The following is a 27,890-nucleotide window of genomic DNA, read 5'->3' as shown; positions in this document are numbered from 1 at the left end:
GGTGTGAAAGAAGGCCCAAGTGGCTGGAGGGTGGGAAGCAAGGGGAGGCAAGGTTCAAGATGAGGCTAGAGAGGCTGCAGGGGAGTGGGGGGTGGGGGCAGGCAGACTCTGCAGGACCTTATAGGACCTTTAGAACTTCCCAGTGGAAACTTTGAAGGGTTTTAGACTTCTAGGAGAAAAATGGTGGGGGACAAGTGGGAGCGACAGCTCAGATTTGTACTTGGCAAACACCACTCTGGACCCAATGAGACGGGGGTCAGAGCAGGCCAGCAGGAAGGTAATGTGGATGAAAAGGAGGCAAGATTGAAGAGATCTTTAGGAGGTAAAAAGAGTTGATACTGGATTGTGTGTGGAGAGAGAGGAGGAGGGAGCCATCCAGGATGACTCCTAGTGCTGATTTTGGTTCTTGGGTGGCTGGTGGTATCATCTGCTGAGATGAAGAACACTGTAAACTCCTTTTCTTCCCTCTATCCCACACTGCCTTACACTAAAGATTTGAAGCTGGTCACTGGCATAACAAGTTCACACCAACAACCAATAGGTTTGTAACCTAAAAATGAAACCCTAAACACCTCCCCCGACCCCTGCCAGCTTAACGGACCCCTCTTGGCCAAGGGGACCCCAGAAAAAAACCTTAAAATTGAGTTGCCAGCCATGACGGGATGGGAGGTGTAAAGCACAATTACACGTGTTTTCTCTTCACAAATATTCATGACTCCTACAGCTTGTTAAATATGTTTATTTAGCCACCCTGCTTAGCATAAAATCTTGTTCCCTTTTATCTCTTCCTCAAAACGCGTGTCCCTGGCTTGTGGCTGGGACAGTGTTTCCCAGCTTGCCAGAATGGCCACTGCGAGTTGAGAAACTTTCATGAGAAATAAAGCTCTCCTTTTTCCAAAGTATAAACCTAGTGGTATTTTTTTGGTGGTGGTGTTTTTGGTTTTTTTAGTTAATAGGTTTAAAAAGTGGTTTCGACAAAGGGCAGTACTTTTTGGTTGCCAAAATAACTGAGGGGCACTGACGGCATTTGGTGTGCAAAGGTGTCAGGGATGCTAAACAGTCCTGCAAAGAGGGCAAGAGTCCCTACATCAAGATTGTTTCACCTGACTGCCAATAGCACCTTCGAGGACAAACACTATAAAAGAGGTCAGATGTGTGACTTATAAGAAATTATAGGATGTGCTAGGGAATATTTGAGGGAATTGCCCTGGCCTTTCTTCCCATAATTCAATTTTGAGTCAGATGAAGCTGGATGGACAGGCGGCATTTTACACTTCTAACTCTTCCGACCTTTTTTGGGAAGAGGGTGTGGTTTCCAGGAAGCTTTTCACAAAAATCTGAATAAAAACGATGGCCTTCATTTAACAACAAAAAAAAGTACATACATTCTGCACTTGTCTTCCCCGCCTGGAACGCTTCTCATTCCCGTGTCGGCGCCCTCTCACCTCGGACCCACACCCCTCCCACGTTTTTAGCGTTTTGCTGCCCTCACAGCAGAGGACTCTAGGAGAAATGAACGTCGTTTCTCAGTAATGTGCCTCCCCATTAGAAAGTAAATTCCGCGAAAGAAGGGCCCCGGCCCGCTCTGCTCGACGCTGAGTCCTCAGGGCCCAATTCCGTGCCTAGGGCTTGGAACGAGGGAGTTTTCATACTGTGGGCCAGTCGCCCTTCACCCAAGACGTCTCACTTCCGCGATGTCCGGGGGAGCCCTTTCTCCGAGACGGACTGAGGTGGTCCGCGCAGGCGCGCCTCTGGCCCCGCCCTCCGGTGACGTCACGCGGCCGTTACGGCGCTCGGGCGTCTCGGCGCGCGCGGTTTAAAACCAGATCCGGAGACGCTGAAGGCAAGATGGGACCTCCCTGCCCAGGTGAGGTCGGGCCGGCGGGAGGCACGGCGGGAAGGGTCCAGAGCAAAGCAGTGCTTCGAGCGGGCCGGGCCGGCGGGCAGGTCTGAGCAGAGAGAGCGGATCTGCTCAGCCGGTTCTCGGCCCGCCAGCTGAGGCTGGAGGCAGCGTGCGGGTGGGAGAAGAGGGGGAGGGAGGACCTTCGCGGGGTTGGCAGGCTGGGCGGGCAGAGGGGCTCTCGGCCAATCAGGACGGGGCTTCGGCCGCCGTCGGGTGCGCTAGCAGGGCTGGCGCCACTCTTCAGTCTCTGCGCGGGCAACGCGGCGGCTTCTACCTAGGGCTCCTACGCCAGTGCTTGGTGTCTCTTCATTAAAAAGGTGGTTTTCCTGGAATAGACGTTAGCTTCCGGGCCATGGAACCGTTGTGGTTACCTCTGTAAGATTAGTGTGCATGCATTTGTTTTTACATTCAAAAGTATTGCGCCTTTGGGCCAGACCATCAATCAGGTGCAGAGATATAATAATAAAGAACAAAGCATATAAGATCTGCGTACTCTTGGAGCTTGGAGTTGAGGAGACAGACGATAAACAAACGAAATAACGGATGAAGTTGAGTGTTATGAAAATAGATAAAATAACCGAAAATAGCAGAGTAGGGAGATGGCTTCTTTAGGGATTCAGGGAGGATCTTCAAGCAGAGACTCTGGAACGTGTTTCCAGGCACAAGGAGCAAGTGCAAAAATGTGTCAAGAAAGAGCCTGGCCTGGGCTAGAACCTGACCAAAACATTGTGACTAAGCATAGTGAGTGAGATCTGACAGGCAGGGCAAGGCCTGGTATTCCTTGGTAAGAGGTTTGGAAATTGAGTTACATTTGGACATGATTAAGTGTGATTTACCTGATAGACAAGTAAAGGGGTCAGTAATCACTTGGATAAGAGTTTGGCCTCTCAGGGATGTGACCCATGGACTGAGAAATAAATTTGGACATCATTTATCATATAGATGACAAAACCATGGAAACGAGTGAGAACACCAGGAAAACCTTGTGGAGAGTACACACCTAGGACCAATATTTAGAAGCTGGATAGAGAAGGAAAAGCTGGAAAAACTCAAAAGAGAGTGGTATCATAGAAGCCAAGAGTGTTTCAAGGAGGGATTGTCAACTCTTTCAAATTCTGCTAAATCTCAAGAGAAATGAGGCCTGAAAAGTGACCATGGCCATCGTGCCTGGCCTGTGGTCTATATTCTTATTCCCATTCGGGGGGATGAAGAAAATGCTTAGAGCATTTACTTAAAATTTTACCAGTTAATAAGTGATGGAGCTGTTATTTATTTATTTATTTTTTAAGAGATGGGGGTCTCACTGTGTTGTCCAGCTGGGAGTACAGTGGCACGATCATAGCTCACTGCAGCCACAAACTCCTAGGCTCAAGCAATCCTCCAGCTTCAGCCTCTCGAGTAGCTGGCACTACAGGCAGGTCACCATGCCTGACTAATTTTTAAAAATTTTTTGTGGATAGCCAGCCATGGTGCCTCACACCTGTAATCCTAGCACTTTGGGAGGCCAAGGCAGGAGGATTGCTTGAGTTCAGGAGTTCGAGACCAACCTGAGCAAGAGTAAGACCCTGTCTCTACAAAAAATAGAAAAATTAGCCTGGCATGGTGGCAGGCACCTGTAGTCCTAGCTCAGGAGGCTGAGGCAGGAGAATCACTTGAGCCCAGGAGTTGGAGGCTGCAGTGACCTATGATGACGCCACTGCACTCTAGCCCAGGGTCAGAGAGAAGCCCTGTCTCAAAAGAAAAAAATAATTTTTTTTTTTTATAGAGACAAGGTCTCACCATGTTGCCCAGTCTGATCTCAAACTCCTGGCCTCAAACGATACTCCCACTTTGGCCTGCCATAGTGCATGAGCCACTGCGCCCAGCCATAGCTGGGTTTTGAAGCCAGGCCTTCTGATTCCTAAGTCTAGAAACTTTTCCTGAGATCTCTCAGTTCCTTCATCTCTCTCTTCCAGTGATCTTGTTTCTTGCCCTACCATAGTAGGCCATAGCCGCTCACTACCATAGACCTTGTCATTAAACATAGCTGTACCACTGTCATCTCAATTTTAAGTACCTCACTTCTCAATACTACCGATATCTTTCCAACTCGCTCTCTCTTCTTCCCTGACTCCGACAATCTTTTGACCCAGCAGACCTGTATTCTACTACTTTTCACCATCCCTCACCTGAGGCTCTCACATCCTTGTTCCCTGCCTTTTTTTTTTTTTTAAGTTTTTTAACAGTGTTCTACATGTTCAGAGAAACTTCTCTAGTAATGAACCATAGAAATGATTCCTGAAAGTATAGTTTCCCCCTCTTAGCTTACATTCTATGATCAATCAATATAATCACTCTCTTTCATACACCCTTAACACCCTTGCCCTTCCTCTTAGTTCCTTATGCCTGCTTGACAAAAATCACAACCCTGATTAATTCCCACTCTGTACCAGCTCCTGCACACCTGATGGTGGCAAGAGAAAAACACCCAGGAAGGCTGAACGGTCCTAAGGGCACCCTGAAGCTGCCCAGCAGTCATGCTGTATTTCCTGGCTCATTCTCTCTCCCATTCTCCTAAATGACTATTTCATACTGTCCCTTTCTTCTTAAATTTCTAGTACCTTCTCCCCCACCCTCTCCTTAGCTGCTGAGATTTTTTTATTTTTACTTGCTATTTTACAAAGAAAAGCAATCAAAAGAGAATATCCACAAGTCCACCATTGTACCTGTTTTCCTACTTCCATCTGTGCCTGTGTACTCTGCCTGTTCTACTGTTGCTGTGGATGGGCTCTCTGCTCTTGACAAAGGCAGCCCCTTTACCTACTTGAGTACATTGTTCAGCAACTTTTACCCTTTCATCTGCATGATCTCTGTGGTAGGCTAAATAATGCCCTCACTAAAGATGTCCAGAACCTGTGACCATGTTATCTTACATGGTAAAAAGGACTTTGCAGATGTGATTAAGTTAAGGATCTTGAGATGGGGAGATTATCCTGGATCATCTGGGTGGGCCCAGTATAATCACAGTGGCCCTTATAAGAGGGAGGTGGGAGGGTTAGAGAAGGAGATGTGATGACAGAAGCAAGAGGTTGGAGTGATGGGAGAAGGGCCCCATGAGCCAAGGAATGTGGCAGCCTCTAGAAGCTGAAAAAGGCGAGCAAACATTTTCCCCTAAAGGCTCCAGAGGGCACGTAACCTTACTGACACCAGGTTAGACTTTTGACCTCCAGAACTGCTAGAGAATACATACATGTGTGTTGTTTTAAACCACTGAGTTTGAAGTAATTTGTTATAGCAGTGATACAAAACAGAAACAATCTCTTTGTTTCACTCTTTCTACCATGCTGAATTTTTTTTTCTGTCTTAATAAATGCTTTCTTGACCTCACTTCTTTTTTTTCAATTTTTACCCTCTCATTTCTCTCCTTTCCTTTATAGTGGAAGTCCTTAAAAACCTTGCTTCCATTTGCTGCCTCCAATTTCTCTTTTCCCATCCCCTCTCAAATCTATTGCAGTTCAGTTTTCTCCCTGGGAAAACTGCTCTTGTCATGATCACCAGTCATCTCTAGATTGCTAAATTCAATGTTCAGTTGCCAGTTCTCAACTAATTTGACCTGTAAGTTGCATTTGATATAGTTTATCACATCTTCCTCTCCTGAAATACTTTCTTCACCTGGCTTTTAGAATACTATATTCTCCTGGTTTTTTCCCCTACTTCACTAGTTGCACATTCTCCATCTCTTTTGCTGGTTCTTCCTTCTTTCCTGCTCTTTAAACTTTTTTTTTTTTTTTGAGACTGGGTCTCGATCTGTTGCCCAGGCTGGAGTGTAGTGATGTCATCAGAGCTCACTGCAGCCTCAAACTCCTGGCCTCAAGTAATCCTCCTGCCTCAGCCTCCCAAAGTGCTGGGATTACAGGCGTGAGCCACTGTGCCTGGCTAGCTCCTTAAACTTTTGAAGGTTCTAAGACTCAGTCTCAGACTTCTGCTCTTCTCTCTCTCTACTCATTTTTTTAGTGATCTCATCTAGTATTAGGGCTTTGAATATCTTCTGTGTGCTGATTTATTTCCAAATGTGTATATCTAGCCCAGCACTTTTCCCTAAATTCCAGGATTAGATATCCAGCTGTCTACCCTAGTTGGATGACTAATAGGCATCTCAAGCCTAGCATATCCCAAGACTGAGCCCTGATCTTGCCTCCTTTCCTTGCAAATATGCTTCTCCTATATCTTCATCTCTCAGATCATGGCAACCCCATTTCATGAATTGTTCAGGATAACCTTCCAGTTATTCTTGAGTTTCCTGTTTTTTCTCATGCCTCACATTTGATCCATTAGGAAATCATGTTGGCTCAATCTTGAGTCTATCCAGTGTCTGACCACTTAACCTCCTTCACTGCCACCTCTCGGGTCCGAGTCACTGTCATCTCTTGTCCCGCTTATTGGCACCTGCCTTCTAACTGGTTTTCCTTTTTGTCTATTCTGGCTCCCTTTTCAGTCTGTTCTCAGTGTAATAGCTGGAGAGATCCTCTTGAAGCGAAAGTCAGGTCACTGTATTCCTCTTCTCATCATTATCCAATCAATTCCCTTCTCACTTCATATAAAACCAAGTCTTTACAGTGGCCCATAAGTATGGCTCATGTGCCCCTACCAGTTGTCTTTCCCTTGTTCTGACTAATTGGTGTTCCTGCTCCACTAGGCCCTGGGGAGTCTGACATACCTCAGATTGCTGTGCCACTCCCCCTGGGTTACTTCGTTTCAGCCACACTGGCCCCCTCAAACATGCCAGCATGCTCCCACCTTTGTACTTGCTGCTCTCTCTGCTTTGATGTAGCTTCCCCCACATCTGCATGGTCTTTATTCTGATGTTACCTTCCTGGGGAAGACTTTCTCGACCACTGCGTTTAAAAAGACCTCCCACCTCTGTTCCCCAATCCTTCTGATTCCGCTTCCATGCTTTACTTTTCTCCATAGCATTTATCTCCAGCTCAATGTGCCAAATATTTTCTAACTTGTTGTTGTGAAAATGTTCAAACATACAGGAAAATTGAAAGACTAAGACAATAAACACCCTTATATCCACCACCTCAATCCAACAATTGCTAACATTTTGCCATCTTTGCTTTATATTTATTTTTGACTGATCTAGTTGGAAGTAAGTTGTACAAATTATGTCATTTCACCCCTAAATTGCATCTCCTACAAATAGTGACATAATCATAATATGGCATAATACAGTCACACTTAAGACAATACAAATTAATTCCCTGATGTTATCTGGTATCTAGGCTATATTCCAATTTCCCTAATTATCCCCAAAATGTTGCTTGGAGCTGTTTTTTTTTTTTTTTTGGACAAAGTAGGGGCCAAAAGCTTATACATTGTTTTAGGTTTGTGTGACTCTTTGGTTTTTCTTAATCCAGAAGAATTCCCCCTGCTTTTGTCTTGTCATTAACTTTTTTAAAATTTATTTTTTATTCTTTTTTTTTTTAGAGATGGGGTCTCCCTCTGTCACCCAGGCCGGAGTACAGTGGTGCAATCATAGCTCACTACAGTCTCAAACTCATGAGCTCAAATGATCCTCCTGCCTCAGCCTCCTGATAGCTGGGCGTATAGGCATGTGCCACCATGCCTGGCTGATTTTCTTTATTTTTTATAGAGATGAGGTCTCACTATGTTGCCCAAGCTGGTGTCATTAACTTTAAAATTAAGAGACTAAGCCAGTTGTCTTGTAGACTGTCCTACATTCTAGATTTGTCTGAATGTTTCTTTGTGATATCATTTAACTTATTCCTTGATCCCTGTGTTTCTTACAAACTGGTAGTTAAAGATCTAAAGTCTTTAGTTAAATTTAGGTTAAACATTTTTGGTCGAAATATATCCTGAGGGATGTTACGAATTTCATGTTGTGTCACATTAGGAGATAAATTTCAAGTTGTCTTATTTTTTGTGAGGCTACATTTGACTGGGTAATGTGGTGACTGATAGGTCTTTCATTGTAAAAGACGTTTTTCTCTTTGCAGTTAGCAAGGAATCTGGTGGACGATTCTTTGGAACATTTCATTTATCTTACATGTTTATGTTGTTTATTCTATCTCCTTGCCAAGACATAGAGGAGCTGGGTTTAGAATCCATCCTGTCTGACCGTAGCCAATACCTCACCCTTGTCTCAGCATCTGTCTCTCCCTTGCCTGGCATTATGGGTTGTATATGTCTTTTGACCTATTAGTTTGTGAGCTTATCAGAGGCAGCAATGTTATCTGTCTTTATATCCATGTAGTGCTTAGATTGACAATAGCTACAGAGTGGATATTTTTCCCAGATTAGCAAGGAAGCATCAGAAACCTAACACCTCTCTCCTACCTCCAAGAAACCCAAACTCTCGAGGTTCTAGCCATCAAGTATTAGAGTTGGAGAAGATCTTAATGGGGCATGTGTGGCAAACCACCACCCCTGTGACAGGCCCCAAATTCCCTTTAGATAGAGGAAATGTCGTGTTGAAGTTTTCTTGAGCAAATGTTTTGTTCTACCAGTGCCAGCCCCAATGCGTAACTCTTCTTCAGAGACCCGTGGACACCCCCACAGTGCCTCCTCACCTTCGGAACGGGTGTTCCCGATGCCTCTGCCCAAGAAGGCCCCTCTCAATACTCCTGGCACCCCAGTCCTTGAAGACTTTCCTCAGAATGACGACGAAAAGGAGCGATTGCAGCGGAGGCGCTCCAGGGTCTTTGACCTGCAGTTCAGCACAGACTCACCTCATTTGTTAGCCTCCCCCTCCAGTAGGTAAGTGTATTTCTGGGCCAGCTCTCCTGGAGGCGGCCACCTTGACATGGGTTGCATGGGTTTAGGCATCTCAACAAAACCTCATGGCTTCTGGGTCTGGGTTTTGAAAAGTTACAGTATTATGGATCCTTGCAAGAGTTGTTTGTTTTTGTTTTCCATATAGAAGTATTGATGTTTCAGCTACTATCCCTAAGTTTACAAACACGCAGATTACAGAACATTACTCCACCTGTATCAAACTATCCACTGAAAATGTGAGTATCTGCTGATTTCTCATTGAAGATTTTGCATCTTGATCACAGGAGATATCTATTTATCTTGATTTTGTAGAGAATGCACAATCAATGATAATTATTTTATTCTCCAGTGAATCTTCTTAATGTTGGTGTTTTCCAGTATGGTTTTACTTGTTCTTATGGACCTTCGGTGCTCCTCCTGACAGTTGCCTGTTACCTGCAGCATATCTAGAGAGGCAGTATGGCTTAGGGGTCAGTGGTGTGAGTTCTGGAGCTAGACAGTAGATGGATAGTAGAGCTCTGGAGCTAATAGTGTATGCTGGAGCTAGCCAGAGTTAGAGACTACATACTTGTGTGCGAGTCACCCGACCACTCTGCTGCAAGATTCTTCTCTGGAGAATGAGAGTAGTGCCTGCCTCATACAGTTCTGAGGATGCCCAAGGCCCTTTGTATACAATGCTTAGAGCAGGGAATGCACACAGCAAACACATAGGACTTGGGTGCTGCCAGTCTAGGCCTTGACAATGAGGACATGCATATGGTGGAGCTCTTGCCAAGCATTTGTGGGAAGTGAGATCAGTGGCGAGATGTGGGTATTCCTATATGAAGTCTTAGCTTCCTCTATTCAGAGTAACGTTATTTACATGAGCATAGGCTATAAATAACAAACCTTTCTGCAATTTTGTTTTCAGAAAATCACTACCAAGAATGCTTTTGGTTTGCACTTGATTGATTTTATGTCAGAGATTCTTAAACAGAAAGACACAGAACCAACCAACTTTAAAGTAAGAAGGATGTCCACTTTCTCTTGCATCTGAATTGAATGATGATTATTTCTGATACTTAGCATAACATAATTCTACAAATACATGAGAGCTTTCCTTGTTTAGATATTAGCTACTTTACTTTCTTTTCTAAACTGACAAAAAGCAGAGAAAATATATGTTCTGTTTATTTCCTAACAGTCTTAGGGGAGGGTTTGTCATTGTTTCCTTGGGGCAAGTAAATATTTTCTGAAGCTTTCTATGTTTTGCCTGTTCAGAAGTTCTTTTCTATGCATCTTTATGAGTATAGCTCTGCTTGTTTAATCAGGTGGCTGCTGGTACTCTGGATGCCAGCACCAAGATCTATGCTGTGCGTGTGGATGCCGTCCATGCTGATGTATACAGAGTCCTTGGAGGGCTAGGCAAAGATGCACCATCTCCAGAAGAAGTAGGGGGCTATGATGCAGGTACGTGGATTAGGATCTGGATTTAAGCGGCTTCTTTTAGGGCATACCAGGTAGTTATTTCAGTGATATATTGGAATGAGGTCACAAGAAATCAATTACTTCATTTTATTGAAGACATGGACGTTTTTAGAATTATACGCGATCTTACGTGAGAAGATACTCAAACACTAGGCTTATTTTTCTTTGAAAAAGAGAAGGGCCTCATAAATGCTTTTAGATTTTATTTAGGCAAGTTTGAATAAACATCACCAACCAGGGAACTCATGATTTGGGTGTCTTTGGAAATGAAATTATATTAGAAGCCAAATCTAGTAGTTTGATTTCTGCCTAAGCTGCAGATTACCTAATGCCTGTCGCTTTGAGAGAATTGCACATGTTTAAACTATGACCACTCTTTGAATAACTTGAATTAATAAGTTCAATCACATGCTTCAAAACAGCCCTTGCAGTACACAATCTTATTTCTCCTTTTAGATGGAAGTGCTACTGAAACAGGAACAACCAAAAAGCCTCCAAAGCCAAAGAAGAAGCATTTATACAAAACCATTGAGCAGAATATAAACAACCTCAATGTCTCTGAAGCAGATCGAAAGTGTGAGGTGAGGAACTATGTGTACAGTGTGGTCTCTGACTAATTCAGAACCTCTGGAGCTGAAACTTGGCAGGGCCTAAGTATGTGCTCGTTTGGTCATGTATGCTTGTTTAAGCCTCGGGAGTAAAATATTCAACTGGTGTCTGTGCATTATCACGCCTTAGCTTTATAGTGAAGACTGAAAGTAAGTCCCTCAGTATTGTGCAATGACTGAGTAGAAAGAGATTGCAAATTACTGAGAAATCTGATTGATAAAAAAATGTATTTCGTAGTAAATGTAGCAGTGGTGACATTAGCTAATATTTGTTGTACACATACTGGGTGCCATGCTTCCTTAAACCTGTAACCTGTGTTAACTTATGTAATCCTCACAACATCCTTGTGACATTTTATGGAGAAAAACTGAGGCACAGTAACTTGCCCAAGATGACACATCTAGGAGTGAGCTAGAATTTGAAGCTAACTAGGCTGGCTCCAGATTCCTGGCTAGGACCTTACTGTGTGGCAAATCCTAAGGAATCTGCTTAAATGGTGCTGGAGGCATCATTTATAATTAGCACAGTTAATTTAAAGCAAACAGGTGTTGCTACAAATTTTTTTTTATTTTGCTATTAAAAACATTGTTTCAGTGAACATTCTTATATTATCTTTGTACTCTTCTGAGAATTTATCTTTTTTTTTATTCTTTCCCCTCGTGAGAGTATATCTGTAAGACTGGAAGTATATCTATTAATATAAGAATTCTGAGACATGGAATTTCAGTTGCCCTCAAAAAAGATTGTACCAATTTACTCTCCCATTAGCAATAGAGTAGATTACTTTCTCTTACCTCCACAACATTTGTAACTGGCAATTAAGGTCATAAGACTGCAATTGATTACCAAGGGAATGAGTGCATGTTGAAAAAGGACTGAGCTCTGGGCTGCCTGGATCTTAGGAGTTCAGAGAACTGAAGAAACATCCAGTAGATAAGAGGAAAACTAGAAGAGTGTGGTATCCAAATGAGAAAGTGTTTCAGGGAGCAGGGAATGATCAACCATGTTAAATGTGGCAACCTAAGGCCACTGGTGAGCTTGGAGAAGCGGTCCTTTGGAGCTGAAATTCAGACCTCCACAGAAGGGGTGTTGCTTGGCTGGTGCTGGTGTCCCTGAGTTTGGAGGTTATGGGCCTAGGGCGCAGACCTCTGAGGAGGGCATGCTGGCTGGTGCTGGTGTCTCTGAGGGACACAGCAAAGAGGCTGGTTCTGTGAGCGTGAGAAAACTACAAATGGCATTCAGCTGCTGCTGTAGGCAGGCCCTGCTGCAGCTGGGGTGAAGCACTGCTGGACGACACTCAGATGAACAGGAAGGAACATGTCCCTTCTCCCTCCTTGAGCCCTGCAGTCTCCCTCTAGTGCCTCCGATTGGTAAAGCCTAACGGAGCAGCTGGCAAAGCCAAATGTCCCAGATCTAGCATCACAGCAGAGGAGAGAAGGTAGGTTTGGAGCTGAGAGGCACACAGGTAAAGTGTCAGATCTACTTTCAAAAGGCTCTGGGGTGGGGAGATACATAATATGTAGAGAGAGAAAGCAAATGTGCAAAATGTTACCCATTGGGGAATCTAGATGGAAGTTATACAGAGATTCATATTAGTCTTACAACATTCTTGTAGGTTTGAAATTGTTCATGATAAATGGGGGAAAACAAATAAGAGAACTGAAGACACTGAACACAGGTGATTGTTTTGAAGAGTTTTACTATAAATTGGAGCAGAGTAATGGAATAGCAAATGGAGGGGAAAGTAAGGTCAAGAATTTTATTTTTAAATTAGAGAATTAACAGCATATTTTGTTGATGGCAACAAGCTACTAGAGAAGGAATTATTGATGATGCAGCAAAGAGAGGAGAATTGCTAGGGTGATGTCCTTGAGCAGATGGGAAGGGAAAGGAATGGAGAACAGGGATGGGGCTTGGCTGCCAGGGATGGGGTTTGAGTGCATGCACGGGGGAGCCTTCTGGATATTGTCTTCTGGTGGTGTCTGTCTCTCTTTTTCTCCCCGCAGTGAAAGAGGAAGCCAGGTCATTGGCTGACAGTATGGAGAAGGAAAGTGTTGGAGGTGTGAGGAGAGAAAAAGCTAGGAAAGAGTCATCTAGGAGGGTGGGTGAGTGAAGACCTAGGGAGATATAGTGTGATTGCCAGACAACTCAGGATCTACTTGAGGTAGTGGCAGATGAATTTAAGGTGAGATCAGTCAGCATGACATTGGGACTTTCTCCAGCTATGATTAGCTGTGTGGGTGCAAGCACGGAATAGGCAGAAAGTCAGATTTAACAAGGGATTGTGTTGAGCTGAGTGAATGGACACAGGTAGAAAGGGGCACTGGAGTTGAGAGCATGTGCAAGGGAGTGGTTACAGACATTGTTTATGGAATTTTAGCCGGAAGAGAGGGGAATGAGTGTTGGTTGAAAGTAATGTGATCAGTAGATTGTAGGACTGGCCTGGTGGGGTCAATGACTTCTTAAGTGTTGAGGACAAGCAGGTGTAAGCTGGAAAGATAGGAGGGGTTATCGGAGAGGGGCACTTGGAATTGAATGTATGGAGAGGTTGCAGTCATGGTTAATGATTCAACTCAGAGAACAGGCAAGGGAGTAAAGGGCAGAGGTGGTGTGGGGGTCTTAGTAGGACCTCTCAGAATCCTGGGCTTCTTAGGATGAAGGATAAGACCACTGAAGGAGAAGATATCAAGTAACTGAGAGGCCAGAGTACTGGGTGGGTCAAGATACAGATATTGAAATCACTAAGAACTAGACTGGGAGTAAAGTTTGAGAACAGTGATGAGCCAGGAGCTAAAATTAAGATCTTCCAAGAAGGGCATGGGTTGTGGCCTGGGATTAGAAGATGACCGCAGCATAGGTGGGCAGAGGGTGGTGAAGGCTGGGATGGCATTAGGAATTGGAAGGGAGGGTAGTCGAAAGCTGCAGTGAGAGAGTGAGGAGATCACCTAGCTCACCTCAAGGCTGGTTGCCCTAGTCCATTTGCATTATTATAAAGGAGTACCTGCGGCTGGGTACTTTATAAAGAAAAGAGGTTTATTTGGCTCATGGTTCTGCAGGCTGTACAAGAAGCACGGTGTTAGCATCTGCTTCTGGTGAGGGCTTCAGGAAGCTTCCAGTCATGGCTGAAGGCAAAGGCAAGCTGGTGTGTAGAGATCACATGATGAGAAGTGAGTAGAGGGAGCGAGAAAGGGGATGGGGGTGCCAAGCTCTGTTTAATAGTCAGCTCTGAAGGAACTAACAGAGCAAGAACTCACTCATCACCACTAGACGGCACAGCACAAAGCCATTCAGGAGGGATCTGCCCCCCAGGATACAAACACCTCCCCTTAGGCCACACCTCTAACATTAGGGATCATATTTCACTGTGGAGGGGACAGATATCCAAACTATATCACCAGTGGCTTCAGAGCTTTGGAAAGAAAGCAGCCACCACAGAGGCCTGCAGGGGAAGCATGTCCTTAGGAGACCACTGTGTCTCAGTTAGTGCCTCTCAGCCTGTTTTTCACTGTCATTCTTGCTTGTGCTTTTGGTTCTATAGTGAAATGTTCAAATTAGGGATTATTAAGTACAAGATGGTTGGAAATTCTATTTTCCAGCCATCTTCTTTCTTATCAGGTAGACTCAGTTCTGGGACTAAGGAAAATGGAATACTTCCCAGGCCTGCACTAGCCTTTCTCATGGTTATAAAGAAAAAACAAGAGAGCAGGCAAGCAGTGCTGCTTCCTCTAAGCCTGCAACTGTTGGGCTGTGGTTTATTTGTGCCAATTGAAATCAGTAATGTCATAAAGAAATGCCAGGTACCCCAGTCTTGGAAAGCTTTTTTTGCTCGGTGATCTGCTGTAAACTTGTAATAGTCTATATGCCCATGCTGCCCTGAACGTGCCTGACCTCATCTGCTCTCATAATAACCAAGAGTATGGAAGATAAAAAAGAGGGGGAGATTGTCACAAACTTAGAATCTGAAACTCCAACTGTTTATTAAACTGTTTTCTTGGAGATCAGAAAGCAAATGTTACATGAGTGCATCTAGACCAGTTGAGAGCACTTGTTTATATATGAGCTGATCTTTTTTGGACACAGCTCTCTACTATGTACAAAATGCTTGCTGTCATGGGGGATTCAAACATTATTATGCTCCAGTTCTTTCAACCAGGAGAACACAAAAGAATACAATGTAAGGAAGGTCAAGGCACATACTATAGGAGACCAGAATGGGTAGGGCTCAGACTTTGAAGAGGCAAGATTTGAACTGGCAAGATCTTCCCAAACTGTGCAGTCATCAGTGATTCATTTTCCAATGGATACTCAGGAATGTAAATCAGATCTAATTTACATGAAAAAACGACTGTTCTCATACTGGCATGATATAATCCTAGACACAAATGAGAAAAGTTATGTTAGTGTTTTCAGCTTTAGTGTGGGTCAATGTACAATTTCCATGTTGACTCTGAAATGCTGAGTATAGTTCCATTAACTACCTACATAAGACTTCTAGGGGTGTGAGGCTCCAGGTGGAAAACCATTACTCTGGTTAGCATTTGAGGAAAGGAATGGGAGCAACAACATTGGCATTTTTAGAATAGGAATTGGGAGAGACCACAGATAAGGGTTGTATTGGTAGCAGTGGGGATGGAGAGACACACTGGGAGGAAAACCCACCAGGCTGTGTGGCTGCCTGTGTGAGGGAGCTTGGAGAACACGGAGGTGGCAGATGTGCTACTCTGGTACTAAGGATGATGAGAGGAGAATGCAGGAGCCAAACCTCAGTTCTGGTGAGGTTAGTTTCAGAGCTAAGGGAGCCAGGGAAGAATCAGAGAACCACATCTGTGTTGTCATATTCAAGCCCCTCCCTCTCCGCATAGTAGCCACATTCTGAGACATCAGGAAGACCTGCGAACCCAATACCCAACTGTATCTCCTGTCTCAGGATCATCTTTGGCTTCTACCCTCTTGCGACATAGGCATGTGCCTTGCCCTGTCCCTGTTCTGCCTTTGGGCTTGGTGTCATGTGGCTATGCCACTCTTGCTCCTGACCCAGCCTTGGGGACCTTCTTACACCCTCTGTCAGGTTTTACCCAGCCATCTAGCCCTATTGACTGTGCCTGTTGTTTGCCTGAATGTTCTTGGGTGTGTTCTTCCAAATCCTAGGAAATATTTCTATTTAGAGGAACAATAGAACCTTGTGACTACCTTCATCACACAGGCTTTTTAAGCCAACAGAATTCGTTGTGATAGCATTTTCTGGCACTGGCATTTTAGAGATAGCCATCTAAAAACAGTGACTTGGGAAAGGAGACTAGCGGAAGGATTTGTGGCCAGGTGTATTGTAAATAGATTGACACAGTTTGTGCTTGTCACCACATACTGTCTTCTGGAACAGTATGCGTTTATGCATCTTACCACATACAGCCTTTCTTTTGAACTGGGATTTTACCTGATCAATTAGAAAGCCCCTCCCCACTTTTGCTCATGTGCAGAGACATTTCAATCTAGTACATACACATCAGTGAAGGAGCAGGGTCCAATGCATGAGAGTTTATATTTCCTTTGGCTACATACCATAATTCTTTGGTTCCCTCTCTCTTTTTTATTCAGATCGATCCCATGTTTCAGAAGACTGCAGCTTCATTTGATGAGTGTAGCACAGCAGGGGTATTTCTCTCTACCCTCCACTGCCATGACTATACAAGTGAGCTGCTTTTTCCTTCCGATGTCAAGACTCTTCCCGCTGGAGAACCTCTTGAGTTGCCAGATTTAGGTTGGGTAGAAATGACAGATTTAAAAAGTAAGTACAGCCTGGGCATGGTGGCCCATGCCTGTAATCCAAGCACTTTGGGAGTCCAAGGTGGGAGGATTGCTTGAGCCCAGGAGTTCGAGACCAGCCTGGGCAATAGTGAGACTACGGTCTCTACAAAAAATTAAAAAATTAGTTGAGCGCGGTGGCATGCATCTGTAGTCCCAGCTACTTGGGAGGCTGAGGCAGGAGGATCGCTTGAGTTTGAGTTTGCAGTGAGCTATGATTACTCCACTGCACTCTAGCCCTGGCAACAGAGCAAGACGCTGTCTCCAAAAAATATATAAATAATTAAAAAGTAAGTACAAATAATGCCTTTTACCAGAGCATTTCAGTCATTGGCGAAGTTTCTTTATAGAACCATGGTGTATAATAAGCCCATCATGCTCTCGTGTTGCTTAAATCAGTGGTCCCCAACCTTTTTGGCACCAGGGACCAGTTTCATGGAAGACAATTTTTCCACAGACTGGGGATGGGGTGGGAGATGTCATGGTAGTGGAGAGGTATGATCAGAGATCAGGTGGTGATGCGTGGCCCGTTTCCTAACAGGCCACAGACTAGTAATGGGCCATGGCCTGGGGGTTGCGAACTGCAGGCTTAAATTACTCAGAAAGTTCCTCTGGAATGCCAAATTGGGTATCCTTTTAGGAGTGCCCAGCAACCCACTAACTTTTGTCCTCTCTACAGCATGAAGTCTAAAACAGTAAGCCATTGCCTCTTGGTCTATATGTGCCACATACTTTAGGTACCCACTGTTTGCAACCAGCTGTCACTGTCAGGGCTCATCCTGGAGTGTCAGAGTTTGGACTTGGGAAGGGGGCTTAAAGAGACCTTTATCTAGCTACAGAGGCCTTATTCTTTGTTACCAATCCAGGAGTCCTGAGAAGAAGAGGGCATTATGAATTGTTTTGAGACTCCTCTGTGGCAGTCTCAGAACTGACTTTTCCTATTATCAGTCCCCTGTACTGGCTTGGCAAAGATTTTAACATCCCTCCCATTCTACCTATTCATCCCCCGCTTGGAGGATCTTCTCAGGATGTTGTGACAGGGTGAGAGCAGGTGTGAAGGCCAGGCGCATGCAGTGTAATAGCTACACTTGTGTGTAATCATTTTTACGTGTTGAATGAAATTGATCTTTACCCTCCAGGGCTATACAAGTATGACCATACCAATTCTTGTCCTTTCTATTCTTGCCTAAATTTTGCTTAGCATAACTGTTTTATGCTAATGTTCTATTTTCCAAGTTTATGCTCTCTGCTGGGGCTCTAGTCCTCTGAGTTAAGTAATCTCTAGTTAGTTTAGTTTGGGAATAAAAATAAGTACCATTTCATGATTGCTTATGTACTAGTGTATTTTTTTTTCACATCAAAGGGTAATGTGCCAACATTGGAGCAGGGTTTGAGGGAGGCACAACTCACAAAAGTGTGTGAAAACCCAGTTGTCACGCTTATGAACTATAAAAGGATCTACTTAGTGTACTTTTAAGAAGAAGGGTTTTTGATTTCCCAACAATAGCATAGGGCACAGAGTTCATTTCACAATCAAATGTCTGTGCTTCAGGTTTCTCCTTCTAGTATTTTACTAATTCGTGGAATGACAGTGCATTAGCCTAACCCCAATATGGGTGTTGCCTGTGTACCTTCTTGCTCCCTGGAGAATCCAACACACAGAGATTGGCTGCCAGCCAGCCAGCCACTGTTAACACTTGAGCCTCTGCTGGAGAACAGTGAGGTGACTGTGTGCCTCTCCTCTCTATTGTGCCCCTTGGTGTCATTTTGCAGGGAATGAGGAACGTACTTGACCCACCTCTAATCTCTCTTTGTGTTCTTGCTGTCCTTTCCAGTGCCCTTGCAGCAGTGTACGGAAGATCGCCAGATCTGCCCTTCCCTAGCCGGATTCCAGTTTACTAAATGGGACAGTGAGACACATAATGAGGTGTGGTCAACTTTTGGACTTTTAAGGGCTCTGGGCACTTCTCCAGCAGCTTGCGGTTTCAGTTAGATGGCCCAGGATTAGTTCTGCCCAATGGGAACCAAAACTGTGGCATCATTTTTTATTTAGTCAGGAGTACAGAAAATATTTCCTTTGGCACTTCTGTAGGGACAGAAAACCTGGGAGTAGGGGGTGAGGGGGAGTTGTGACCCCCAGCAGGACTATTATACAGCTAAATGAGTTTTGGGATCAGCTTCATGTTCTCTCTTCTGCTTCCCAAGGGTGAGATGGCCCTGCCATTAATGGGTGAACCTTTTTTGTCAGATTCACTCTCAAACGTGATTATCCTAGTGGCCTTTGGTTTCTGAGGCTGCTGTCAAGCTTGAGGCATTTCCTGCTCTTTGGGGTTGAGTCCCTTGGCACAGAGTTTCCTGAGAATTGTCATGTGTAGAGCTTTCCTCTGTGTATTTTTAGCATGGCCCCCTTTAGCCTACTTATTACAACTTCCAAAATAAATGGTCTCCATGGAAAACTGTTTTCTCTAAACATGCAGTTAATGGATGAAGATTCCTGTTTCACGTTTTACAAAATGTGCTTGCCAACAATACAGCTTCATCCTGTGCTGTACAATATAAACTTCCTCAACACTATCATGAGAACTCTGGCTCCAGCAGTTGGGGGGTGGGGAAGGTGGAAACTGGAATTTAAGGTTGAGAAGGCTGTCCCTCCAATGGCGAACTGGTGTGGTTATAGGAAGCAGAACTTGAGAATGTTTGTTTTGTCCCTCTAGTCTGTGTCGGCCCTGGTAGACAAGTTTAAGAAGAATGACCAGATATTTGACATCAATGCCGAGGTTGAGGAGAGTGACTGTGGGGACTTCCCTGATGGGCCCCAGGAGGACGACTTTGATGCCAACAATGAACTTGACCACCTTGCAGCTGGGGATCACGAGGAGTTCAGGAGCTGGAAGGAGCCCTCCCAAGTTCAAAGCTGCCAGTAAGGCTCTCAGGGTCACAGACAATGTTCCTGTAGGAGTTTTCCATCCATTCTTAACAGATTTTCTGTTGGGGGTAGTCTAATTTCATTTCTGATTGGCTAGGCTGGTGTGACCTGTTGTACACATCAGCTGAGCCCTTCTGACTCACAGAGGAATCATGCCTGGCATTGAATCTTGGTTCAGTCAGTTTGGTTATAAAACTGACATTGTAGGAGTTTTTAAGGATTAGAACACTGAAGTGCTGGAACAAAGTACCTGGGATCTAGCAGCTACTTTAGTCTGGCTGTTGTTACCACATGCATTTTCGTGCATCTTTTCTACACACTGTGTATAGTCTAGCTTTTGGTGATATCACCGCATATCAGTTACAGACAGAGACAGGCTTATGTGTTGCTCACAGAAAAAAGTGGCCTGAAGGATAAGCAAAGACAGGAATCAGGCGGTGTTGGATTACCAGATAGACTAGGCATGAGCAAAGCAAGGAAAACTAAATCAATCAATAAAATTGAGCATATTTGGAGGAGGGCTAGGAGAGTTGGTCTTTAGTAATTTGAATGTTTGATTAGTAAGCATCATTAAAAAAAATCAGAACTTGGTTGGCCTTTATTATTTGTAGTTTATAGGTTAGTATTGTTTTAATTTTGGATATGATTTAGAAGCAGAATCCCACAACCCTTTAGTGTGTAGGACCTCTAAAGGCCTTGAATGGGCCTGGGAGTAGGAGATTCCATGGGATTAGAGTAAACAGTTCCTCTGTTAACTGTTATGTCTATAACATAGCTCTGCAAGCCTGGGATTAGAGACAGCCGAGCTGGTTTAGTTTGGGTAAAACCTTAGAAGTTATAGAGTGTAATTTCCCACTATGACAAAAATCCCTTTAAAAACACTCTCGAATGTCTCCAGGATAAGAGATTTCTTTTTTGAGCACAGTTTACCCATGTGGGAAATGATTAGGCTAATAATGTGTCTCAGAATCCAAGTAGAAAATTGGAGGGCTGAACATTTGGCACCTCCAGATGAAATTACCCATCCAGGCCCATTGGCATCCTCCTCTCCTGATTTGTACTATTAACATAGCTGTGGTTTTGCCCTATTCCCATTTTGTCTTCTAAGAAGTGAGAAATGGCAAGCAGGTGAGTGGGATAAACTCTTCTAATGTCATTTTCAAATGTCAGAGTTGTCACTTTTCTTAAAACAGTGAGGTGACATCTGAGGGACTCACAGTAACAAAGGGCTTCAGTGACTTCCATTTTGTTTTGGAAGATGTTTTCTGCTGGTTATTTTGATCAAATATATCCATTTTTCTCCCCAGTTCCAAACAACACAAAATCGTAGACTCTATCCTACTGAGTGCACTAGGGGTAGTAGGCTATGGTTCTAGTCTCGGGTTTTGTTCCTCCTGCCTCAGCCTCCTGAATAGCTGGGACTACAGGCATGTGCCACCACAGCCTGTTAATTTTTCTGTTTTTAGTAGAGATGGGGTCTCACTCTTGCTCAGGCTCGTCTTGAACTCCTGACCTCAAGGAGTCCTCCCTATCTCGGCCTCCTGAGTCTTAGGATTATAGGCCTGAGCCACTGCTCCTGGTCGTCATAGCCTTTTGGGGTCTCTGTTTTCTCATCCGTAAAATGAAGGGTTGGAACTAGATGATAATAGGAATATCTGATGTTTATTGAGCTACTTATTATTCTGACTTTGTGCCAGACATGATAACAGATGCCCTACATGTGTTATTCACATAATTTATATAACATATAAAATATAATTATTTAATCCTTGCAACAACTCTATAATTAGGTCCTGTTATCCACATTTTTCAGATGACGAAACAGGCTCATTGGGGTTAAGTAATGGTGTGGAGCTGGTTGTCCACCCAGTACCTTTGACCAGTCTTGGCTGTATGTAGCGAGCTTTGGATGGAAGGCTTCAGTCCAGACCACCTAACTGAGAATCTCAGTGGGTAGAAGCGAGTAGGCATTGATCACCATCCCCAGGTGATTGCATTGTGTGTCCAGGATTGAAAACCACTGTACTCTACTGAAAGGTCTTCAAGGGCCTCTAGCTCAAGGTGGGGGGTGGGGGGGGCAATGTTGAATAATAAATACCAGTGTTATGTAGGATGCCCCATGTTATTGGTTCCTGAATGGCAACACTTAGGACAACTGTGCACAGCTCTTTGTGCACATACACTAATAAGGACTCATCTGCCAAAGTGCTTGATGTCTAAGAGCAGCTCGGGTACCTCCCCTCTCCCTGCAGCGGTGGGGCCAAGTGTTCTCTAGCTGACCCATCTGTGGTACAGGTGTGCTTTTATAGTGTGCTCACTGTGTTTAAAGACCTAGTCAGGGGTCAGGCCCCAGAATACAGCCTCCTTTGTTCTTGTGAGAATGAAGCATTCTGTTGCATGCTGGTTGATGTGCTAGGAGCCAGCGGGGAGGAGACCTTTAACTTGCCAGTATTAGGGCAACAGGACTGAACTGGGACTAAGTTTGAAGGAGAAGCCCTGTGATATTAAGGGAGGGAGGACAGAAGAAATAAAGAGTTCCACTGGAGAGGATGGAAAAAGTTTGATGGAGGGGGCAGGCCTTGAAAAATCGATAAACTGTGGGTTAGTTTAGTCACTGAGTGGTGAAGTTAGGACTGGTTGGGTGCCTGCCACACAGCATTGTGTATTGAAACAATTATTGAATGACTGGCGTTCAGGAAAGCCACACAGAGCTTCTGTCCAGCCCTGGTCCACAAACTCTTGAGAATGGGAGCCAAGCTCTTCATATCTTTGCCTATAAATTCCCAGCCCAACTGCCAATTTTTTTTTTTTGAGACAGAGTCTCACTTTGTTGCTTGGGCTAGCGTGAGTGCTGTGGTGTCAGCCTAGTTCACAGCAACCTCAAACTCCTGGGCTCAAGTGATCCTCCCGCCTGAGCCTCCCAAGTAGCTGGGACCACAGGCGTGAGCCACCACACCCAGCTAAGTTTTTGTTTCTATTTTTAGTTGACTGCCTAATTTTTTTTCTATTTTTAGTAGAGATGGAGTCTCGCTCTTACTCAGGCTGGTCTTGAACTCCTGACCTCAAGCAATCCTCCTGCCTCGGCCTCCCAGAGTGCTAGGATTACAGGCGCGAGCCACCATGCCCAGCCCCAACAGCCAAAATTTTAACAAAAGAATAACCATGAGAATTGAGTGGGGATGCTATTGAAACCATCTTGTTTTTCCCTCTGGAGTTCACAATGCAGTACATTTGTTACTTAATAACATAGGCTAGGTGTCAGGTTCTATTATAGCACTAGGGTTTACAGACTAGAAATGTGATTTTTTTAAAAGTGTATTTTAGTTTTTTAAGTTAAGTTTTAATACCAATAAATGTACAAATACCATTTCCTACTTTTGTTTTTTAAAGATTCTGTAGATAAAGCCAAAGTCGTCTTTTCAAAGCTTTTTCAGCTTATTCTATAGGGCTTGATTTAAAGGGGATTTATAGGTATGGCTCAATACAAATATAAAGCCACTGTTAAGTTTCCTTGTTACCTTTACCTTTAGAGGGCGGTACAGCAGCACTAACGTGCTTCCTCTCATATGGGAGCCCTTTAGGAGAGAGCTACCTCATGCATTCTGGTACCTTGTAGAAAGGGTCAAAATCCAAAGCAAACCCGCCATGCTGGACTGGCCACTTAGATACTTTACAAACAGCAAAGAATAAAGCTGATGACTTAACAGATTATAAGGGGGCCTCCAAAGCGATTGAGGAACTAAAAATGTAAATTAGAACATCTTGTTTTACCTTTAGTAGGAATTATAGTGGTGTCTCTTGGAGCCCTTATTTATGGAAAGATGGTGAGGAAAGAATGAGGGACTGTCATCTTCTGTGGTAAGAAGCCTTGTGTATGGAAAGATGCTGAGGCTGGGATTCCGGGAATTATGTCTGATTCCTGGCTCTGGCATTTTACTAGCTGTGTAATCTTATGTAAAAATTTAATTTCTCTGTACCTCTGTCTTCCTATCCATCAAATGGGTAGACTAGCATTTTTTGAAGCACTTTGAAACTTCTGAAGTATTTGTGTAAATATGATCATATTATAAAATGAAGAGAAGTGAAAGCACTTGAGAAGTAAAAACTAAGAGATTGTTAATAATGAAGTGTTTATATTGGACTTCCTCTTAGAAATGCTGCTCATTTGTGGAAAAGTGGGTAGGTAGAGTCTTTAATGACATCATATGCTCCTTTACATATAAATACACAATTATATATAGTACGTGTACAAACATGATTTCATGTGTGTTACAGGGAAGAAACGATTTCTCTTGGGGATGGAGATATTAGGACCATGTGCCCTCTTCTTTCCATGAAACCTGGAGAATATTCCTATTTCAGTCCCCGGACCATGTCGATGTGGGCTGGCCCGGATCACTGGCGCTTTAGGCCTCGGCGCAAACGTATGTACTTCTAGATGGAACTTTAAGGAAAGAATAGTGTAGACGACCAGCCAGTCAGCAGTTAGCCAAGGAACGGAAATGCCAGTTGTGGCTCTGTTGCACCTCCTGATAAGCTGAAGAAGCATACACATGAGCCAGCCTCCTGAATGGACAATCACTTGGCCTGGCCTGGAATGAAGAGTCAGTTAAAATCTAGGCCTCTGAATGGGAGGAATAAGTACCTGGAGTGAGGAGAACTGGACTTACAACCTCACACTGCTCCCTAGTATCCGCACAACTTTACACAGTGGCGCTAGGTGGAATGATCACCGAGCTCTAGAGGACACAGTAGTTATTGCACAAGCCAGCACTCTGCAGATTGCAGAAGGGCTGTGCCAGCATTACGTGTTTTGCATTCTGTCTTTGAAAGGAAGTAATTAGCATGTTTTTTTATGTGTTTTGTTAGCCAAAATGCAAATTATAAGTTTAGGACAAAAATGAGGTATATGATTTAGCATTCCTACTACTGTCGTGATGCTCATACGCAAATGCCATCTTGTTGATAGGGCTGTCAGTAGATAAGTAAATAATTTAGTCCACACAGGTGAAACAGCGTTGACATCTATGTTCATTTCTGCAGAAGATGCTCCCTCCCAATCAGAGAATAAAAAGAAGAATACAAAGAAAGATTTTGAAATTGACTTTGAAGATGATATTGACTTTGATGTATATTTTCAAAAAACAAAGGTTTGTGTTGGATTTATTAGTATTTGTGCTTTCTTAAATTACTCTTTGCACTTCTCTTTCCCTTTCACCTGTGATTTTTTTTTTTTAAGAGACAATGTCTAGCTCTGTCACCCAGGCTGGAGTGCTGTGGTGTCATCATAGCTCACTGCAACTTCAAACTCCTAGACTCAAATGATCCTCCTACCTCAGCCTCTCAAGAAGCTGGGACTACCGGTGTAGCACACCTGGCTAATTTGTCTATGTTTTGTACAGATAGGGTCTCTCTGTGTTGCCCAGGTTGGTCTCAAACTCCTGTGCTCAAGCGATCCTCCCGCCTCAGCCTCCCAAAGTGCTAGGATTATATTTGTGAGCCACCACACTGGCCTCATTTTTAAAAATTCATTATAAATTTAACTCTCAGAGTACATGGATGGTTTCATTTTTCCTCTTTCCCTAAAAGCACTTTCAAAAAATAGTCCCAAACTCAGTGGCAGAAAGAATCGAATTTAGAATAAGGAGAATAATATCTATAATAACAAAATCACTTTTTTAGACAGAATTGTGGAACTCTGATGGTAGACTAATTGTCCAGACTCAAACTCCTTTAAAAAACAAACAAAAAAACATGTTTTGACCATTGTTATTAAAGATGCCTAAAAAACACATATTTTTTATTTTTTAATTAATAGGCTGCTATTGTTCTGGCCAAGTCCACTTTGGAGAACCAGAATTGGAGAGCCACCACTCTTCCTACAGATTTCCACTATGATGTTGATACTCTTGTCCAGCTTCATCTCAAACCAGGCACAAGGGTAAGGCTGTTTCTTGGTTCCTTTAAGCTGCGTTGTTGCCAAGCCTGCTGACAGCATGCAGGGAATCAAGGGGCTAGTAGTGTGACCGTTAGGTATTGCATGCTACAGGAAAGGAGAGCGTGTGGGGAGGGATGTGTGTTAGCTAAGGGGAATTGCTAGGAGATCAAATGAAGCTAAACGGAAAAGCTTATAGGATAGATGCACGCTAAAGACTCGGAAATATCTTACCTGGCTAGAATGCCAGACACTGAAGACCCCATGCTGAAATGCAATAAGGGTGAGTATAAAGTCTTTTGATAAAGTTTACAAAAATTTTAGTTATTTCTTGATTTTCTCACTTTCTCATTGAAGTTGTGGATTTACTCCCCAGGAGATACTTTACACAGTCCACATTGCCTTGTTCATGATCCAAGTATAGAAGTGAGCCCACAATGACACATGGGGTCATATCCTCAGAGAGTCCCTAGTGCTGCACAATCTTCCTAGGGTCCTTCTAAGACTGTTAAATAGAGTGCTCAGTCTAGACCACCTAGTGTTGTGCCCTGATTACCATCTACTTCATTCGCCTGGGGCTCTTGTGATGCTGCTAGCAAGTGTATGCCCCGTTACCAGGGCAACCAGACACTACTGGTTCATACTAAGTTCCATTTCATGTAGATCCTCCGCTCACTTGCATTCCTGGTTGTCCTACTCTTGCTGTCAAGTATACGAATAGTTCATAGTTTCCTCTTCTTTATTTTGCCTATTTTTCCACAAAATCTTAATGATACGTATGTATTTCCATGAATTTACTGATATCTCACATTCTGTTTTTGTAAACCAATCTGAATATATTTTTCTTTCTGGTCAATATTGTCCACTTAATGGAAATACCCTTACAAACACAGAAAAAGATGCAAAGTTGCAATAGTTGTGGAACTGTGTGGCTGTGGTCAATATTGGTTAGATCCCAGCAGCAATAGTCATAGCACAGATAGGGCCCTGAGATAGAAGAGTGGAGGAGGGCCGAGTGAAGGAAAGTGGTAGGACATTTCCACCAAGCCTTGCTCAGCCCCAGGATGAAGCTACTTGATAGGAACTTGTGCAGGAACTGCTGTCTCTGATCACAAGCCACACTCCTTTCCCTCCAGCCCTTATGAACCTGTCAGTAATGTGGCATAATTTACAAATGTAAGGTGGTATTTTCAATAAGGTGGTAATTTGCATATTCAGATATGAAGGTGGTAGAAGAAAGTCATTTAGCTCATTGCACTGGAGAGCCTGGTTTTTTTGTTTTTTATCTTCAAAATTGTTTCTTACAGAGGAAAGAACTTGTGCTTCTTATCCACAGGAATAAATTTTCCTATGTGTGGTAGGGCAGCCAGGCAGCAGGAGCTGGAGATCCCTTATTCTTCCAGCAGAGCTACATGGGGAAAATGACTATAGGCATACCTTGTTTTATTATGCTTCACTTTACTGTGCTTCACAGATACCGTGTTTTTTGCAAATTGAAGGTTTGTAGCAACCTTGCATCAAACAAGTCTATGGGTGTGCCATTTTTCCAACAGCATGTACCTACTTCATGTCTGTGTCACATTTTGGTAATTCTTGCAATATTTCAAACATTTTCATTAATATTATATCTGTTATGGTGATCAGTGATATTTGATGTTATCATTATAATTGATTTGGGGCGCCAGAAACTGTGCCTATATAAGAATGTGAACTTAATATTGTATGTTCTGACTATTCCACTGACTGGCCTTTCCCCCGTTTCTCTCTTCTCGGGGCTCCCTATTCCCTGAGATACAATATTGAAATCAGGCCAATTAATAATCCTACATTGACCTCTAAGTGGATCTGGGCAAAGTCAGTTGAAAACCTTGTGGAAATGACTCACATTCTAGAGGCCATTAAGAACATTGATGATTCATGGGAGGAGGTCGAAATACCAACATTAACAGGAGTTTAGAAGAAGTTGATTGCAGTCCTCATGGGTGACTTTGAAGGGTTTAAGACTTCAGTCGAGGAAGTGACTGCAGATGTAGTGGAAACAGCAAGAAAACTAGAATGAGAAGTAGAGCCTGAAGATGGGACTGAATTGCTGTAATCTCATGATAAAACTTGAACAGATGAGGAGTTGCTTGTGAATGTGCAAAGAAAGTCGTTTTTTTTTTAATTTCTGCATATCATGGGGGTATAAATGTTTAAGTTACGTTGCCCTTGCCCCCCCCAGTCAGAGCTTCAAGCGTGTCCATCCCCCAGATGGTGCGCATCACACTCATTATGTATGTATATACCCAGCCCCTCCTCCCCTCTCCCATCTGCCCGATTCCCAATAAATGTTATTCCTATATGTGCACTTAGGTATTGATCAGTGAAACCAATTTGCTGGTGAGTACATGTGGTGCTTATTTTTCCATTCTTGGGATACTTCACTTAGTAGAATGGGTTCCAGCTCTATCCAGAAAAATACAAGAGGTGCT

The 27,890-nt window shown here is 43.5% G+C and overlaps 1 protein-coding gene across 2 annotated transcripts in view; it reads left to right on the top strand.

Annotated features, from left to right (window-relative positions):
• Positions 1-1,815: 1,815 nt before the first annotated feature.
• Positions 1,816-27,890, top strand: part of NCAPH (non-SMC condensin I complex, subunit H) — a 37,706-nt gene continuing 11,631 nt past the window's right edge. Inside the window, exons 1-12 of one of the 2 annotated variants that reach the window (XM_012641883.1) lie at positions 1,825-1,867; positions 8,443-8,662; positions 8,826-8,916; positions 9,591-9,683; positions 9,991-10,129; positions 10,604-10,728; positions 16,352-16,541; positions 18,394-18,485; positions 19,273-19,478; positions 23,760-23,908; positions 24,528-24,634; positions 25,303-25,425. In XM_012641883.1, coding sequence (XP_012497337.1) covers positions 1,849-1,867; positions 8,443-8,662; positions 8,826-8,916; positions 9,591-9,683; positions 9,991-10,129; positions 10,604-10,728; positions 16,352-16,541; positions 18,394-18,485; positions 19,273-19,478; positions 23,760-23,908; positions 24,528-24,634; positions 25,303-25,425 — 1,554 coding nt within the window. In that variant the 5' untranslated portion in view covers positions 1,825-1,848. Of the gene's footprint in view, positions 1,868-8,442; positions 8,663-8,825; positions 8,917-9,590; positions 9,684-9,990; positions 10,130-10,603; positions 10,729-16,351; positions 16,542-18,393; positions 18,486-19,272; positions 19,479-23,759; positions 23,909-24,527; positions 24,635-25,302; positions 25,426-27,890 lie in introns of both variants that reach the window. The other variant, XM_012641884.1, reaches the window with a different exon arrangement.

This window comes from Propithecus coquereli, unplaced genomic scaffold (assembly GCF_000956105.1).
Source record: "Propithecus coquereli isolate 6110/MARCELLA unplaced genomic scaffold, Pcoq_1.0 Scaffold171, whole genome shotgun sequence".
In the NCBI taxonomy this organism is placed as follows: domain Eukaryota; kingdom Metazoa; phylum Chordata; class Mammalia; order Primates; family Indriidae; genus Propithecus; species Propithecus coquereli.
The sequence above is the reverse complement of the archived record's forward strand: the minus strand, read 5'-3'. Positions and strand labels throughout refer to the sequence as shown.